The 16,976-nt window shown below is 39.9% G+C and overlaps 1 protein-coding gene across 10 annotated transcripts in view; it reads right to left on the reverse strand.

The window, feature by feature from the left end:
- SSBP2 (single stranded DNA binding protein 2) overlaps window positions 1–16,976 on the reverse strand; it is a 116,244-nt gene that overhangs the window by 82,371 nt on the left and 16,897 nt on the right. For 2 of the 10 annotated variants that reach the window (XM_053409232.1, XM_053409231.1), the window contains exon 1: window positions 12,016–12,020. The exons of 7 other annotated variants lie outside the window; for them this stretch is intronic. Coding sequence is in view for 1 of the 3 variants with exons in the window: in XM_053409224.1 (XP_053265199.1) it covers window positions 933–946 (14 nt within the window). In the remaining 2 variants the exon portion in view is untranslated. Of the gene's footprint in view, window positions 1–932; window positions 962–12,015; window positions 12,021–16,976 lie in introns of those variants that run through there. One more of the 10 variants, XM_053409224.1, reaches the window with a different exon arrangement.

Raw genomic sequence — 16,976 nt, forward strand, 5'->3', positions numbered from 1 at the left:
TTTGCCCTGGGCTCGGACTGCAGTCATGCCAGGTGACAATCAGCACTCACTATCATCCAGAAATTAAAAAATTGTCCAGTAGCACCTTAAAGACCAACTAAGTTTGTTCTTGGTATAAGCTTTCATGTGCAAGAACACTTCTTCAGATACACCCTGAAAAAGTGTGCATGCACACGAATGTTGGTTTCCAAGGTGCTACTGGACATTTAAAAAAAAATAATTATATATTTCGACTGTGTCAGACCAACACAGCTACCTAACTGAATCTAAATCCAAAAATAAGTGGCCCTTATGTTTAAGCCAGAGTTTCCCAAAATCAGACAAAACAGAAAACAGCAGTTTAGAACCAACAAGAATTAAATCTTTAAAATCTTTCCTCATGCATGAGTCCAAGTCTCCTGTTTGTTATAAGAAACCATAGTCTATCATTACATCTGAACCAGGTTGTCGGGTATAAAGGCAATTTAGTATGCTGTTCATTAATCCTAAGCGTGTTCATTCTGAAGTAGGCTCCACTGATTTTGTTTTTTGTTTTCCCCAAAAGTGATAAAAGTTTACAACCCCACAGTGCACTATAATAATTTTTACAATTTTGCAGTCAACAAACAGGAAAAATAAATAGCATGAAGTAAGGTATATAATGTGATAGCAGAATAAATAATCATAACCATAGCCATTCGTATCAGTAAACCGAGTTATATAAAATAGAATGAATAAAAGAAATTGTGGCTAATCAATAAAGAATACTGTTGATCCTGTATCCTAGCATTCCATTAAGAAATGAACATGCTCCATTTTATTGTTTTCCCTCTCTAGCTTTTATCACAATTGTGAGTTTGCCCATATTAGCCATATTCTTATACACCACTCACTGATAAGAGGGTGGATTAATCTTCTTCCATCTGTAATTAACAACTATATGGGTTACTTACCATCTGTACATCATCTGGTAGAGATTTCAGAAGAATGCATGTCCAAGTATTTACACTAAGTATGCAGTATTCTAGTTTAAGTTATAATACAGTCAACTTGCAACTTGAGTGTGGGCTGTGTTCCAGGGATTGCGCATAAAACCTAAATCACACATAGTCAAAACAACCCCAGAACCATCCCCACCCCATGAGCATCCCTACCTTTCTTAAGTCAGCCCCCTGAGCAAGCCTTGCCCCCCCATGCAAATCAGATAGTTTTCGAGCTTTCTGCCTTGCTTACTGGGCTCTGGGAGGCAAGTTCTCATGGGGCCATTCAAGATCTCATGAGAGTGTACCAGAGCCTAGAAAGCAAGGCGGGGAGCTTAAAAGCTCTTTCTGCACTGGGAGAACTTGACATGGAAAGAGCTTTAAAGCTCTCCACTTTGTGAACGCTTAATTTGTGCAATTTCAGCCACCAAGCACGTAAAGCTGAGATCGTGCAAGTTAAATGTGCATAAGTTGGGGGTCGACTGTATGTCGACCAGATTATTACAAGCTGCATACTCTTTTCCATTGGGGCGGGGGGGGGGAGGAATTGCTATGAAACAAGATTTCTGATCCTAATAGATGTACCGTACCTTAGCTTACTTCATTCTACATAGCCACTTTGAATGAGTAAGGAACAATCTACAAAAGGAAATTAGGCCTGATGAAAACATCGACATCTTTCCTTGGCAGAATGTCATTTATCCCTATTCACAACTTCTTGGCAGATATCAAGGAATCTGTTTTTCCTTTAACATGGCGGTGCACGTCTTAACTTGTCATGGAATGAAGTAACTGAATTATAGTCAGAGGGTAAACTGCAGACAGGTAACATACATTATAGGGCTAAAATGGAATTTAAAAGACCACACAATGGTGGTGCATGCCAAGCATTGTTGCTTCCTAGGCTGATAAAAGAAAATACCAACACAGTTTTAGCATTTTTTGAATTTAAAGTGTCACAGGGGAAAGCAAGACAAAAGTGAAATGATGAGCAGTTAAAGTTAAGGTAGCCAAATAAAAGACACACACAATCGTTACCCTATTAAGAATGATCTGGGAGGAAAAACACTAAAAGTAAAAAGTATTTCTGCTGATTTTTACAGCAATCAGAAGAACCAGGGTGAAAAGGTGTTGCAGGACAGGTGAGAGATTTCTGGGCAAGGAAAGGTTAAAAAGTGCCTTCTTCCCTGGCAAAAAGTTCCAAAATGTTAAGCTACAAAATGTTTTAAACTTCTGGTTTTATCCATTTTAAAGGGCAGGCTCAACCTAATGAACCCCATCAGCGGAAGCCCTCTGCAAGGAACAAAATGGCCTTTACTCCTCCTAAGCCCCCAAAATTGGTTCTGGGGGTATCAGGAGAACCCACAGAACAGCACAAAAAAGGAGGGAAATCAATCCACCTGTCAAGCTGATGGCTTGCACAGATGGAAAATTTGTAATAGCACAATGCTGAATACTGGCATATGAAGTTATTGAATATATACAAAAGTAACTTAGTGTCCACAAATAGGTTCTTGTTTGTTTGTTTTTAAATGCAGATCTACACATAAGACTTGCAGACCAACAAATATGAATTAATTACATCCGCTTATGCTAGCAAATGTTTTAACAAGTTCACCAACTGATAGCAAAGCATTTCAAGGCAGCTATCAAGGCATTTCCATTTTAAGCATTTGCTGAAGGAGTTCTTTATACAAACTATCATTTTCTTAAGTCAAGTGTGAAAAACATGGTCTTTCAGCTATCTACTTTTTATTACTTCCAGTAGTGGAGGCTGGATGGTGTATTTGGGTAAAAGGGGCACTGCCCCTTCAACCTCAGTCCGATCTCAAATTGCCCCCCCCCCCGTCTAATTCAAGGCGTAGATCCGACAAAACTAAAATTAGTTGACTCTGACCTCACCTGTCATTGACTCTGGCTCCACCTATTTAGTAGTTTATTTCATCACAACAGTGGCCCATAGTGGCTTACCAATCCCAGTGGGCAAGAGCCACCCCGGCTTTCCAATCAATTTATGAAACTACAGACTACCTAGCAGTATGAGAGCAGATGGTTGATGCAATTATTCAAACAAAAACACTAGTTTTTCCAGCTATACAGCTACTAGAATCTTGCTAAGTTTGTGCATTTCTTCTTGCCTCCTTCAGTTTTAAATTTTGTTCCCACAAAACAAAGACACAGTTTCATGCAGTTTTTAAAGAGGGATAAAACTTTGGTGATTCAGGTCTATCTATTATTCAATACCTAAAAATACTACAATACAAATATATTTTCAAGGACTGATTTACTGAATAAGAGATGCTCATCAGGCAACATTAAGTAAGAGCCATTAACTGAAAGCCAGGAAGAGCAACATACATACCTAAGGCTGTGAATACAAATAAGGACATGGGATGCTGATGAATCCAGCCTGAAAACTGACTCTGATAAAGGATATTGCTAGTGCACTCAAGCCAACACTGGGAAGGACACCAAGGAGCTTCAAACACTAACAAAGAATAAACCACTTTAGTTAATAGTGTCATAAATTAAAATTAAATAGGATACAGCATCATCAAATAAGGGGATAAGAAATACTGAGGATGCTCTGTATTTCTGAAATAGAATCCATGAGGATCTGAAAACTGCAGTTGTTTATGATGGAGGCAGAGTTGACCTGGCCAGCTCACTTTCCAGTCTAGCCTTAGGTGCCTTCCCAGGAGCAGGGAGCACTTCAATGACAGGATGCGGTGCCACTGTCAAGTCAGGGGGCTCTAATATGGTGGTTGGGGCAGGACAAGGCAGGACAATCCATTAGGACACATCTAGATCAGCAGCTTCAAGACTGCTGGGCTCCTCTCCAGGATCCAATTCTGCTCCCTTGTCTCATTTCTCCTTCCCCTCTGACTAGATATCACCACCCAACTTATAACACACATAGATGTACCACATCTCTTGGTTCAGTACCAATTCAGCTGAACTATATTGGTATGTGCTTTAGAGGAAGTCACTTTCACAACTATTATCTCTTAACTTGCCCAATTAACAGGCTGATAAATCAGGCATGTCAGTTGCCTATTCCCTCCTCCATGCTTTGCAGGTGTGCAAGTGAGAAGCGAGTAACCCATTCCCCTTTGGCTCATATGCTTCATCTTCCTTCCTCTTCTATCGTTCCCCTCACCCTGCCAGGGGATTTGAGACTGGGGGAATGTAGTATTCAGCCTCCCCCCCTTCACAATCAAGCAGTATATAAATTTTATGGGGGGGGGGACAGAATAAATAATAGTCTGGCATGCTTACATGACATGATTGGGAGGAGCGAGCAAGAATAGACACAACATAAAGGAATAAAGAGCCTACTACTTCCTTGGGCAGGTCTCTAGAGGCGAGCAGGAGAATGACCTACATTTATCCAGAGCCAACAATCACCACTGGCTACAACACAAAAGGCTTTCCCCCCTTTTCTGAGTTATCAAGCAAACACAATGTGCAGCTTGATCAAACAACGTCAGTGGGACTGCAGATTGGGTGGAATATAGCTAATTTCACTCAGAGTAGACCAATTGAAATTAATAAGCATAATCAATCATGCTGAAATTCTTATTGTGGGAGCCCTGGTTTTGCTGCTCATCAGAAATAGTGAGGAAACAATATTTTTCTAATATTTATTTATGTTTTTATTAAAGTGGGATGTGTCTAAAACTGACTATGAAGGAAGGAATTATTTTCAGGGTGAAACCAGCTACATCTTGGATTAATTTCTTTTGATGTACCAATCATTTTGACCTTTCTTACTATCTTCCCTGCAAACATACACCCTTCACCATCAAGTTTTTAAGTACGGCATTTGTTTAGTACATTTATATCCAAGGTGGTGTGAATGGAGTTCCTAAACGGGTTTGATCCATGAATTTTAGTGGGTTTACTCTGAGTGAAAGTTAGTTGAAACCACCCAGCGTATCTATTTACTTAAAAACAGCAGAGTATACAGTCTTTTCTGGGCAACTGCTACAAAGCGGCTTCCCACTTTGGGGCACGTTTTGCTTTTTAACGAACATGTCTTTCTCATTAAGGAATAAACTTCTGTCTCAATAACTGTGACATATGTTCACTAGGGGTTCAGGAACTGGCAGTCTTCCAACTCCCAACTACTCCCCTGAAAATGATCAGAGAAAATGAAATAAGGAATGATAGTAATATCCACAATCTCCTTTACATATTCTACTAACCCCAACCTGAACTTCCTCAATCCCATCATGGTTTAAAGCAGGAACGGGGAACCCTTTCGGCCCCGAGGGACACAGGCAGTGGTGGACAGTGGGTCAATAGCTACAGTCAGGCACACATGATCTCTGCACCATCTCACTACACATTTTAACATTTCCTCCCACCTGCAGCCAAGATTGCTGTCTACAGCAATCTTGGCTGGATTGGAAGCATTGGTGGGAAAGATTAAACTACCTCCCCCAACACTCTCGATGACCCAAAGATTGCTATCCTCTTATCTGCTCTGCATGCACTTTTAATTTTCACTTAACTCTAGTGACACAGATGTAGAGGGATTGTGTTAGATTGATCTCTAATGGTCATATATGTGTTGACTATGGCAAGGCACATTTAAGCAATAGCTGTACACCACTTTAAAAGCGTTTTCTAGAGATTATGCCCTATTCTGTGAAGCTCCACGCCCTGACCTCATCCTGCCTTTTTATGACCGATTCTGGTAGATATATGAACTATCATATATGGCTGGTCTGCCTTCTCCAAACTATGTCTAGTGAAAAACGTGGAAGGTCACCAAATGTCATTTGGCACCAAACCACCATATCAACACACATAACAACAAAAACAGGGTCCCAATAGAACCTTGATCTGTGCATATAAATGTGGGAAGAATCCATAGAGTGAACGTTTTAGTTATGAGACACTGAAGTCAAAAACAGTCAGAAATTGAAGGTCCTATCCAGTATGATAACAAGTAGCCCTTGACACTTCAGAAGTCCATTGGGCTTTAGAGGAAGGCATCGTCAAGAGAAAAAACTAAACTGCAATTGGTCTCTGGCAACATCACAGTTTAAGCTTCTAGAACCTGGCATTAAGTTCCCTGTTCCATAAACAGACATCAACATTACACAACCATGAACATAGCTGACTGAATTCACACCTGAGCTCAGTTACAGAAACGCATGAGAAAGCACTGATGTGCAAACAGTGGCACAGGAAAAACCAATAAATTAGGCAGCTAGAGATATGCCAGCACCTAGAAATAAAAATAAAATCCAAGAACTCTTAAGAGAATCTGCGCTGGAGAGTAACAATGGGGGAGGGAAGAAAACATAAAAGTAAAGAATTAGCCACATGCTTTGCCATAGGTGGCAATGGTGACACAATCAGGTTTGAAGAGTTCCATAATTTCTGGTGAGAAATTTTGGCTTTGCAAACTAATCCTTAGGTTCCCACATAACAAGAAAGAGGAGCAAGCTGAATAGTTTAGAGAAAAACGGAGATTTTGTTCTCTTATTTGAACATTTCCATTCTAGTAAAGAATGGTAAAGAAATGAAGAATTGATGGTTTCCTTGTACAGAAAAAGGCTTCCTATCCAGATATTTAAGTGATAATTTACTATTTTACTGCTGTGTTTTTATTATTGTACTAGGGTAGTGTTTCTCAAACCTGGGTCTCCAGCTGTTGTTGGACTACAACTCTTAACTTGCCCAATTAACAGGCTGATAAATCAGGCATGTTAGTTGCCTATTCCCTCCTCCATGCTTTGCAGGTGCGCAAGTGAGAAATGGAACCAGTGGTCAGGGATGATGGGAGTTGTAGTCCAACAAACAGCTGAAGACCCAAGTTTGAGAAACACTGTACTAGGGCCTGAGCCTCTGCTTGCTTCGCTTGCCAACTGCACCTAGGCAACAACCCTAAGCCACCCCTCCTCTTACTCCCCATGGCCACCCCGTCCTTGCCAAAGCCACTCCTCCCTTCTCCCCTGAGGCCTTATCAAGCCTCTACAGTAAGCCTGGGCTGCCTGCCTGCACATCCCTCTCACGCACCAGCCTCTCTCCCCCTCCTCCTTGGCCTCTGACATTGCCAGCAGCTCAACCCACTTTGCGGTCATGCTGTAGTTCACAACACCACCTGTCAGTGGCATACACTGACTTGAGCCAAAGTTGATATTGCTGAGTGGCTCAGAAACTGACTGAACAAATACGTTATGATGTCAGTACAATGTCAGTTCTTTTCTTGAAGATGTTTCAAATTCAAACAGAACAGAGACAGAAAAAACATGATAACTTTTAATTTCTTATAATTTTTATTCCACCTTTTTTGCAGTACTCTAAAAATGGCAGACTAAGGTGGGATCGGGGACAAAATTCATGCCGGGGCCACTCTAGAAAACTCTCCGGGTTGTCATAAGGAAAGTCACCCATTGTTCTGAGAATTGTGGTAAGCTTCACATGGATGTCTGGTCCTTGTACTGTCTAAACTGATTATTAGGGAACACAAAACATTTTCTCCTCTGAAGGCAGATCTCTAAAGCCACAGCTATTCACATTATGAGATGGTAGAGGCTTGAGGAATGTTTTAGCTTCCTCTTTCTATTTTAAGACAGCACAATTTCTTACACTGGGATTAATTCCTGTGTAGGAGAAATCATGCATTGCACAGAGTATGAAGCAAAGAATACACTCATACAAAACTGATTTATTCTTTCTAACATACTCATGCTAATACTATGCGACCACCACATATTAGGTCAGCCTATTTAGGATAGCCTAAACAAAACAGATCACAGCACTTTCAGTGAAATGATCAGGGTCTGACCTTGAGGAGTTTTGGTGCAGAATAGTTCCACAGTTGTGGGACAGCCACCAAGTCTATGGGTTCTTATGATTAGGACTTGGGTCCAAATAATGGTTTGTGCAGTTCTGAGAACATCAAATGGAAAGAAGGCAGCAACTCCTAGTCTATTGATCCTTGTGGAATAGCATGGTTTGTTCTCTACAATCCACTGCTATCAGAAGGTGCTTCATCACATTCTGCATTAAGTAAAGTTTTTGAAAAGAAGTAAAGAACACTACATAAATGCAGTAGTCTAGATTCAAGCCAAAAAGCAAACCACTACTAGATATGCATCTGTCAGAAAAAACGCAACCTTCTCACATGCTGAAAATGATGGGGGTATTCCTGGCCCTATTGCATTCTAGATTTAGAGGTACAATGGTGGTAACAGATCCAGGAGCACTCAAAGAATGTAAGACTAAGTGATCTGGGAAGCTAGGCGAAATGTTCAGTAGATATCAACCTCTAATTCACAAAGCTTGCCTAGTATGATTGCCTCAGTCTTATCTGGATATGGTTTCAACTATTTGTATCCACTTCCAACACCAGGTAAGAGATCATATAGCTGGGGTAGGGAAGTAGGGAGAAAATACACTTACAATTCATGCACCAAAGTCAACAACTACTTCACACACCAATAAGCTTGCTTGAAAAGTAAAAACAAATTTAGAAACATGGAGTACCAGATGGCTAAAATACTGCTGTATTTTAGTGACCAGAACAGCATGATGTTCCAGTGAATTAACCAAATAAAAGCAAACCAAGAATCAAGGATACAGGGGAAGTTCTTTGTGTGCAGATAAACAGCTGAAAACAAGTCCAGGTAACAAAACAACAACAAAAAAACAACCACACAAGCAAAACAAGGACATGATCTATTAGTTCTGATATTATAAAAATAGCAAAATAAACAAAACAAAGCCCATTAATTTGGTAAATGTCCAACGGTAGTTAGACATGATCCATAAGCATTATCAGATTTGAAAGTCATTCCATGATGAGAAATCTTAACACAACCACCTTAGAAATCACAATATATCAAAAGGAAAGGTTTAAAGGAATTGATTTTGTATCTTGAATTAATATTCAGAAATCTGCCAAAGTTTGAAGGAGAATTCAATTAGAAATTGGTTGTGAAATCCCTTTTCCAGGGGACAGGGTGTTTTCCCTAACTTTGTCTTAAAACTTAAATGCAGAGGGTCAGGCGGAATCTTCTCTAATTTCCAGCTTCAAGTCTAGAGCTGGGGAGGAGGTTCAGAAAACAAGCCCTTACTCAGAGGTGGAGGGCGCAGAAGCTCAGTGCACTTTCTGGTCAGAGCCCACATGCCTCTGAAGGAGGAGTATTAGCCTGTCTCTGCCTGTAGTTCCAGGCCTGGATTCATTTCACACACACACACCCCGCCAGAGTCTGACTCCTTTCTTGCAATGACAAGCACAATGATTACACACTGCCACTGTGTATCTGCTACCAATACAGTGGTACCTCAGGTTAAGAACTTAATTTGTTCTGGAGGTCCGTTCTTAGCTAATGGGGCCTCCCGCTGCCACCATGCTGCCGCTGCCGCCACGCGATTACTGTTCTCATCTTGAAGCAAAGTTCTTAACCTGAGGTACTATTTCTGGGTTAGCGGAGTCTGTAACCTGAAGTGTCTGTAACCTGAGGTACCACTGTACTGACAAATACTACAAAGCACTATGACATGGCAATCAGATATTGTTGCTCTCAGAAACCAAAAATCATTTGGCAATTTAACGCATACAAAAATATATTTTGAGAATACAGTATCCAGAAAATATTTGGGCTTCAAATTTCTACAGAAGTTTTTTATGAGAAATTTCAGTTTTGGTACTTTTCAACTATCTGTCAGCATGCCTCAGAAACTATACAACCACTCCTTACAAGTTCTGATGGTATGCTCCCAGCTCTAACCATACCACCTACTTGGCTAAAGATTAGCTCTCTTAAAAACCATACCCTTTTATTATGATGCCATATGCACCAAACTATTTTTAAAGAAATCATTTGATAATTGAGCATGAGGTAAAGGACTTTAAGCAGAAAAATGAACTCAACAGCAACAAATAACTGAATAAATTAGCCACTGCATCAAGGTCTGTATCATTCTATACAAGGCTTCCTCAACCTTGGCCCTCCAGATATTTTGAGACTACAATTCCCAGCATCCCTGAGCACTGGCCCTGCTAGCTAGGGATCATGGGAGTTGCAGGCCAAAAACATCTGGAGGGCCGAGGTTGAGGAAGCCTGATTTATACAATACTGGGGACACAAAGATCTATTTATGTACATGCAGTAGAAGTACAAATACCCAAGAGAGCTTTGTTGGCCAAGCAGACAAGCTGATTAGTATTATTATTCCTCACCTACATAACATTAGTAAGGTACTATACACTTTATATTATATAAACTGATTGGTAGTGGCACACAATAACATAGAAAAAAGGTTCCCTCAAGGAGATTATAATCACTTTCAACAGTTGAGGAGAAGAGGGGGGGCAGGGGGGGGAGAAAGGATGAGTGAATGCCATTACACCTACTTTGCGGTTGTTTATCTGCAACTAAAACAATACCTGTTTGTTTCTTTGGCAGAAGGAAATGCTGCACCAAAGTGCATATAAATGTGGGAAGAATCCAAAGCATGAACGTTTTAGTTATGAGATGCTGAAGTCAGAAATTGGAGGAATTTAAGTTACTTAAGGCCACTGATTTTCAATGGGTCCACTCTGAGTATTACTAAGATTTTATATGGGCAATATCAAATACCTCTGGCCAAACAAGTCTAGACTATTTTAAAAAAAAGTTTTTAAAAAGTTTTCAGCTCGAAACACTTCAATTTCTATTACTTGACTTCTAGAAGCAAATATAGGAAAGCCACAGCACTCTAGAAATTAAATGTTGCCATAATAGAACCACAGAAACCCATATTTAAATCCCATCTCCAAGGGGAAGGATTCTGTCTGTATGCCCAGATGGGGGGCAGACAATGAGCCATAGAACTCCCCAATGGCATCCTGGAGGAATCACCCATATTTGATGTGCATCATATGTTGATCCTTAACCCAGGTTTCACCATGATGAAGTCATCAGCCAGCAATCGGGATGGTTGGGATACATACCCAATCCCTAGGCCTACTGACATCTGTACTCAATAAAACTATGGCCACACCAATCTCAAAACTGCCACGCCGCTTATTGCTTCCTGTGCCCCCACCCCAGAAACCTCAGACTCACTGTGACTGGGTCCACAAATCAATCCTCTCAATTATTAAATTGCAAGCTTAACCAATGAAAGCTTAACCTATGAAAGCATGCTTCAAAATGCATGCAAACCACCAGCTCTTATGTTCAGTTTGCCAGCTGCTTTATCACCAGACCATGTCTTTAAACTCCACTGCATGTAATATTTAGTTGTTACATTCCAGAAGGTAACGAGATACATTAGTTTTTTCAAAGCAACACCAACAATTAAGTCTTGTGGCATCTGAAAGACTGTCCAATAAATTTTGGCATCAATCTACCTCTTGTCTTTTGACTTTACATAGTAAACAACTATTTCCCTTACCGGTACTTCTCTGTATTAAGGGTCTATACCCCACGACCATCACAGTCAACATGTGCTCAAGCACTTAAAAAAATATGCCCCATTATGGCTGTGTCTGGGTGTCAAATTGAAAAATATATTATGGTCACAGGAATCAGACTTTGCAACTAACTCTGGGCTTGCATGCCCTCTCTCTCGCCTCGTTCCTTTTTCTGATGTAATGATAAGGAGTTGTGAAGCTTTCACTTCCATATTTTTTATAAATTAACCACAGCTTGTCATGTTATTCAAGTCCTACAAACTGTGGCTAATCTTAACTATGGCTTGTTCAAAACAATTCAACTTCAAACTATGGGTCTGAAATCTGCATGGATTACAGCCTGCATGACTGTGTCCTATGGGAAGCCCTTTATCAATAGACAAGATAATAACCTAGGCAACAATGTAATGAATTTACTTTTGTGATCTTATTTAGCAATCTTTGATGGGATTAAATACCATCAGTATATTAATTTATTTTAAATCCATACAATCCATATACTTGCCCATATTTCATCTTCTATGCTTGTCCAAAGTTTATTTTCCAGTTCATAAATCTTTGTCACATTTTTGCAGTTAACTTCAACAGATGTTTCTATATATTTCTGATATATACGTCATATATCCCAATTAAATAGTCATGAATTCTGCAACCTTTGGCTTGTAACAGTTTGTGTATTTTCAAAATGAAAATCAAGGAGATAATTGATAAGTAAATCAATTAAAAATAAAATTGCTACTAGGTTAGTTTTTATGGTATTATTTTGGAAATTGCAATGGCCCTGGGGCATCTCTCGTTTCCAGTTTCCTTACGGTTAGAAATAAAACTATTAGACAAATAGCATTTTAATGTTTGTTTGTTCTGTAACAGTAAGCCACCAGAACCAAAACAGGTATTAAAAACACACACATACTTCTAACAATCCCATCAGTCACCACAACTGACTGATGTAGTCTCCAACTGAAAGGTTAACAACGAAAGTTGTATGTGCTTAAAGAAGCTTGTACCAATTCAAATATAGGCAATTTACACCTTTTTAAAGTAGAACACCAAGGATAACATTCATATATCTGATCCATCATATCACTTTAAACAGTCATGTTTTCCCTCAAAGAATACAGGGAACTGTAGCTTGCTAACAACAGTACTGCGAATTCTTGGGAGACCCCCATATCCCCACAAAGACCTACAATTTCCAGAGTGGTTTAATAGTCAATCCCTTTTCACAAGGAACTCTGTGAACTGTAGTTCTTGTGATGCTGTATGATGCTGCTTGTGGGGCTGGCGCTGCTTTCTCCCACCGCCAGCCTCAAAGATCCCTGAAGCCTTTGGAGTGCAGCATGAGTTCCTGCTGCGCTCCGCAGGCTTCAAGTTCCTTTTGCTGAAGCCAGGAGAGTCTTCCCGGCTTCAGCAAAAGGAACCCGAAGCCTTCGGAGCGCAGCATGAGGTCCCGCTGCACTCCAAAGGTTTCAGGCAGCTATCCCTGAAGCCTGGAGAGCACCGACCCCTCTCGCTCTCCAGGCTTCAGCGAAAGCAACGCGTAGCCTCCGGAGCACAGAGGGAGCGCTCCCTCTGCCCTTCAGAGGCTTCGTGTTGCTATCGCTGAAGCCAAGGAGCCTGCATTCGCTCCATAGGACGCACACACATTTCCCCACATTAGTCATGCTGGCCACATGACCTGGAAGCTGTACGCCAGCTCCCTCGGCCGGTAAAGCGAGATGAGCGCTGCAACCCCAGAGTCGTCTGCAACTGGACCTAATAGTCAGGGGTCCCTTTACCCTTTAGATATTCACTGTCATACATGGCTGTTTTTCCAGTGGCCTACTGATATGTCTTTGGTTATGTTATATAGCAAGGTTAGATTTCATTGCTGCTCCAGTTATTTCTCTCCCTAAGGCTTCCAAGAATACAAATAAAACCACAAGGGCTGATCTTGTCAGATCTCATAAGCAAAACGAAAAAAAGGTTGGCCTGGTCAGTACCTGGGTAGAAGTCTTCTGAATTTTATTTAGAACAATGGAGGTTATTCAGTGTCCACAGACTGGATTATTTCACATCCAGCAGAATGGCTCCCCTTCCACCTAACTTCTGGATTTAGTTATTGGGGTGGGCACTCTACATATATAATGAATAAATAATTCACACCAAACTGAACTGCTTTTCCTGGTTAGATGCCTTTCAAAATCAATTTCTCATGAGCTTTATAAGATAATTAACTTGGTGCAGTCCTCTATACCTTTTTGAACTCCCATCTTTCCTGACCAATGCTTGCAGAACAAGATGGGAGCTAGATTCCAACATTGTCTGAAGAGCCATAAGTATATATAAAGCCTGTCATTGAAGTCTAGATAATTATTATCTATTCCACTTTGGGTCTACATGAAACTCAGAAACTGACAAAACCTCAAGCTGAATTTGCACCATACTACCACATCAGTTCCTACCTCTTTCAGGAATGCACTCATATGAACAAAGACAACTTGCATAATGGAATATCATGGACATGGTTTGCAACAACTGTTGTGAACAGAACGGTATGTTTCCTAGAGGCTGAAAGGGGTCATACATCTTTCACTTACTACAATATAATCATAGGCTTTGGTGACATTTGCTCTACCACATCCCTCAAAGCAATTGGTTCAGCAATCGTTTTCCACAGCAACAAGAAAACATTGGCATTCAGTAATGAAAAAATGGCATATCCTGCTAAAAGGCAGACCTCCTGGGCAAGATGCTTCATTTTCTTGGAGAAAGTGGCAACATCACTTTTATTGTGTAAAAATGATTGTGTAGAAAGGCGCTTACTCATAATCAATACTCCCCCAATAGTCAGCCATCATGTATACAAATAGATGAATTTGGATTTGCCACCGTACAAAGTTCTCATTCACTACATCAACACAGATCTACAGGCTGGCTCTGGGAGCTAGGCTAAGGAGCAGAAATGGAAAATTGGAACTGGCACCACATCAGACACTCAAGCCATTTTCTGTACATAATGCAAGAGATCTGAGCAAAAACCTTATATCCTTATAAAAGGTCAAGAACTGCAGTAATTCAATAATTTCTCCTTAACACTACCCTTTCTGGTAGCAGACAATGAGACAATCCAGAAACCAGTACATGGAAGTATTCCCCTTTCTATCCTATTAAATGGTATATTAGACTGGATGCCATCCTCCCAGATTAATTTCAATGGGTCTATCTAAGATGATAAGAAAATGCACACAAGTGAACTATATGAACACATTTTCTTCACTGTGTTCCTTGCATTGCCATTGGCTCTTGTCACATGCTAGAACAGAAGTAACAGTGGGCAGTTTGCTAGCTCTCTTTCACTAGCAGCACTGGGAGTATGTAGTGCAGTTGAGGTACATTAGACTTGGATGCAGCAAATCTAGACTTACATTTATTCCAAGTTACACTGCTCGCAAGTTGCCCTTGGACATATCAGCTTCTCTCAGACTAACTGGCATAGAGGGTTGCTGAGAGTGTCCAAAGCACTGCTCTAAGATCATTAGAGGAAAGGCAGGATACATATATGATAGAAATCTACTGCTGCTTAGAAAGTTCAAGAACACAAGCTCATCTTGTTCCCGTAGATCTGGGAATTACACCAATCGAAGTCTCTCTGCAGCTCTCTCAATGCAAGGCTTATACTGATGCTAAATGACCTCCCTCTTAAATGAGATATTCTAAGCAGCTGCTATTCATTTCAGCCACTTGCAAATAGATTTCATCAGTAGAGTGGGAAAAGTTGAGTTTTTAGCAAATCAGGTTAGAAAGCCTGTAATTACTTAATGCTCACATTTTGTCATAACCAACGAAATGTTAAGACTCTTACCTAAAATGTACATATGTTACAAATATCTCAAAAGACCATTTAAGAGATTTAAAACCACTAAAGTCATGAACGGACATAAATGTGACTTGTGAACTTGAGAAAAATAATGATCTTTAATGAATGTGAAGCATGGCAAAGGCCAGTTATCAGTACAATATAAAAGAAAAGTAAGTTTGTTTTTCATTTATTGAGCTTTTAGACTGTCCTTCACGCATTTCAGATCCCAGGATGGTATGCAGATGATATTTAAAAAACAAAACAATGGATGCCCCCAATGAACAGAAACACAATTAAAAAATAAAGACCACTACCAGAGAAGTCAAGCTTTTATAAAATACTAATAATACAAGTTTGCAGCGGTCAGTAATTACACTAAAGACTATGAACAAACAGATACTTCCAAATACCAGGTGAACAAGTAAGTTTTTACCTGGTGCTGCAAGCAATTTGGAATCAATTTGCTTATTACGCTACACTTTATGAACATAGCATTGAACTTCTTAACAACATATCACCAGCACAATTTTGTGCACATATACTTGGAAGGGAGCTTCATAAGAACTCCATGGGAGTTGAAGCCTGCCCTATGCACCTTTTTAGTAACCAGTATCCATAGTAACTGTAGTGAAAATTGGTTAACCTAAAACCATATTTACTGTATTTATATCATACTCCTTCTCCGGATACACTTTTTTGAAAATACTAGCATAACTCAGATTTCTCTTTATCAGCGTCTGAAAGATTCATAATGCCTGATACTCATTCATTTGAGCTTTGTGGACTTCATTAAATTGAAGGTTTTCATAAAGTGGAATATTCTGTTCAGTTGCTTACTACCAACATGTACAAAATTTAAGATTTTGTATATGCACTTTCAACCATTCATCAGATTATTTTCCATGATTCAACTCCTGCACCAAATGCCTGAATATCTTCTGTAACATTTGAACATAATTTCCATCCATGGATCAGTAAAGACTATCATCTCTGCTTACTAAGCCCATTCAAACAAGCTGTGATTTAAAGCAAATTTCACTAACTAATAAGTTTCCCATTCCATCTGAACTAGGAAACCATGCTTACCAGCTTTGGAGCAAACAAGGAAGTTAAACCAACTTCAAATTATAATTTAATATCTTGTTTGGTTCTAAAATTAGTAACCACAGTTAACCAATTTGGATGAAATGGCAACCTATGGTTAATTAGAGACTTCTAGGTTAAATCATAGTTCATGGCAATCATGCGGAGTGTGCAGGCAAAAGACCTGTGCATGCTACTGATTTCAATGAGTATACTTTTGAGTATGGCTAACAATGGATACAGCCTTTAATATCTTGGATACAAGTTATTTGCTGCAGCACGAATTAGCTGTGCAATAATATTATTTGAACATGTTGCTTCAGAAATAAGTTAACTGAGAAAACACATCAGCATACTGTCCAACATTCCTCAGATGAAAATAGGGACATTTCTCACTCTCCAACTGACCCTCCCATTTTTGGCACCTCCCCCAGGTCATTTCCTATGAGAAGGGCGAATGCCGCCACCACTACACCAATGGGGCACACACTCTCTCCACCATCCTGAGAAAACCCCTTAATCCCAATTTTATTTTATTTTATTCTTTGGTAGATTTACAAAAAGAAAAACACACACCAATAAATAAATTTTTAAAAGGGGCAAGATTAGAAGCAGATACACAAAGCATTAAAAATATAAAAAATCAAGACTCGCACTCTGCTCCCGCTTT

Source organism: Podarcis raffonei, chromosome 11 (genome assembly GCF_027172205.1).
Source record: "Podarcis raffonei isolate rPodRaf1 chromosome 11, rPodRaf1.pri, whole genome shotgun sequence".
Classification (NCBI taxonomy): Eukaryota; Metazoa; Chordata; class Lepidosauria; order Squamata; family Lacertidae; genus Podarcis; species Podarcis raffonei.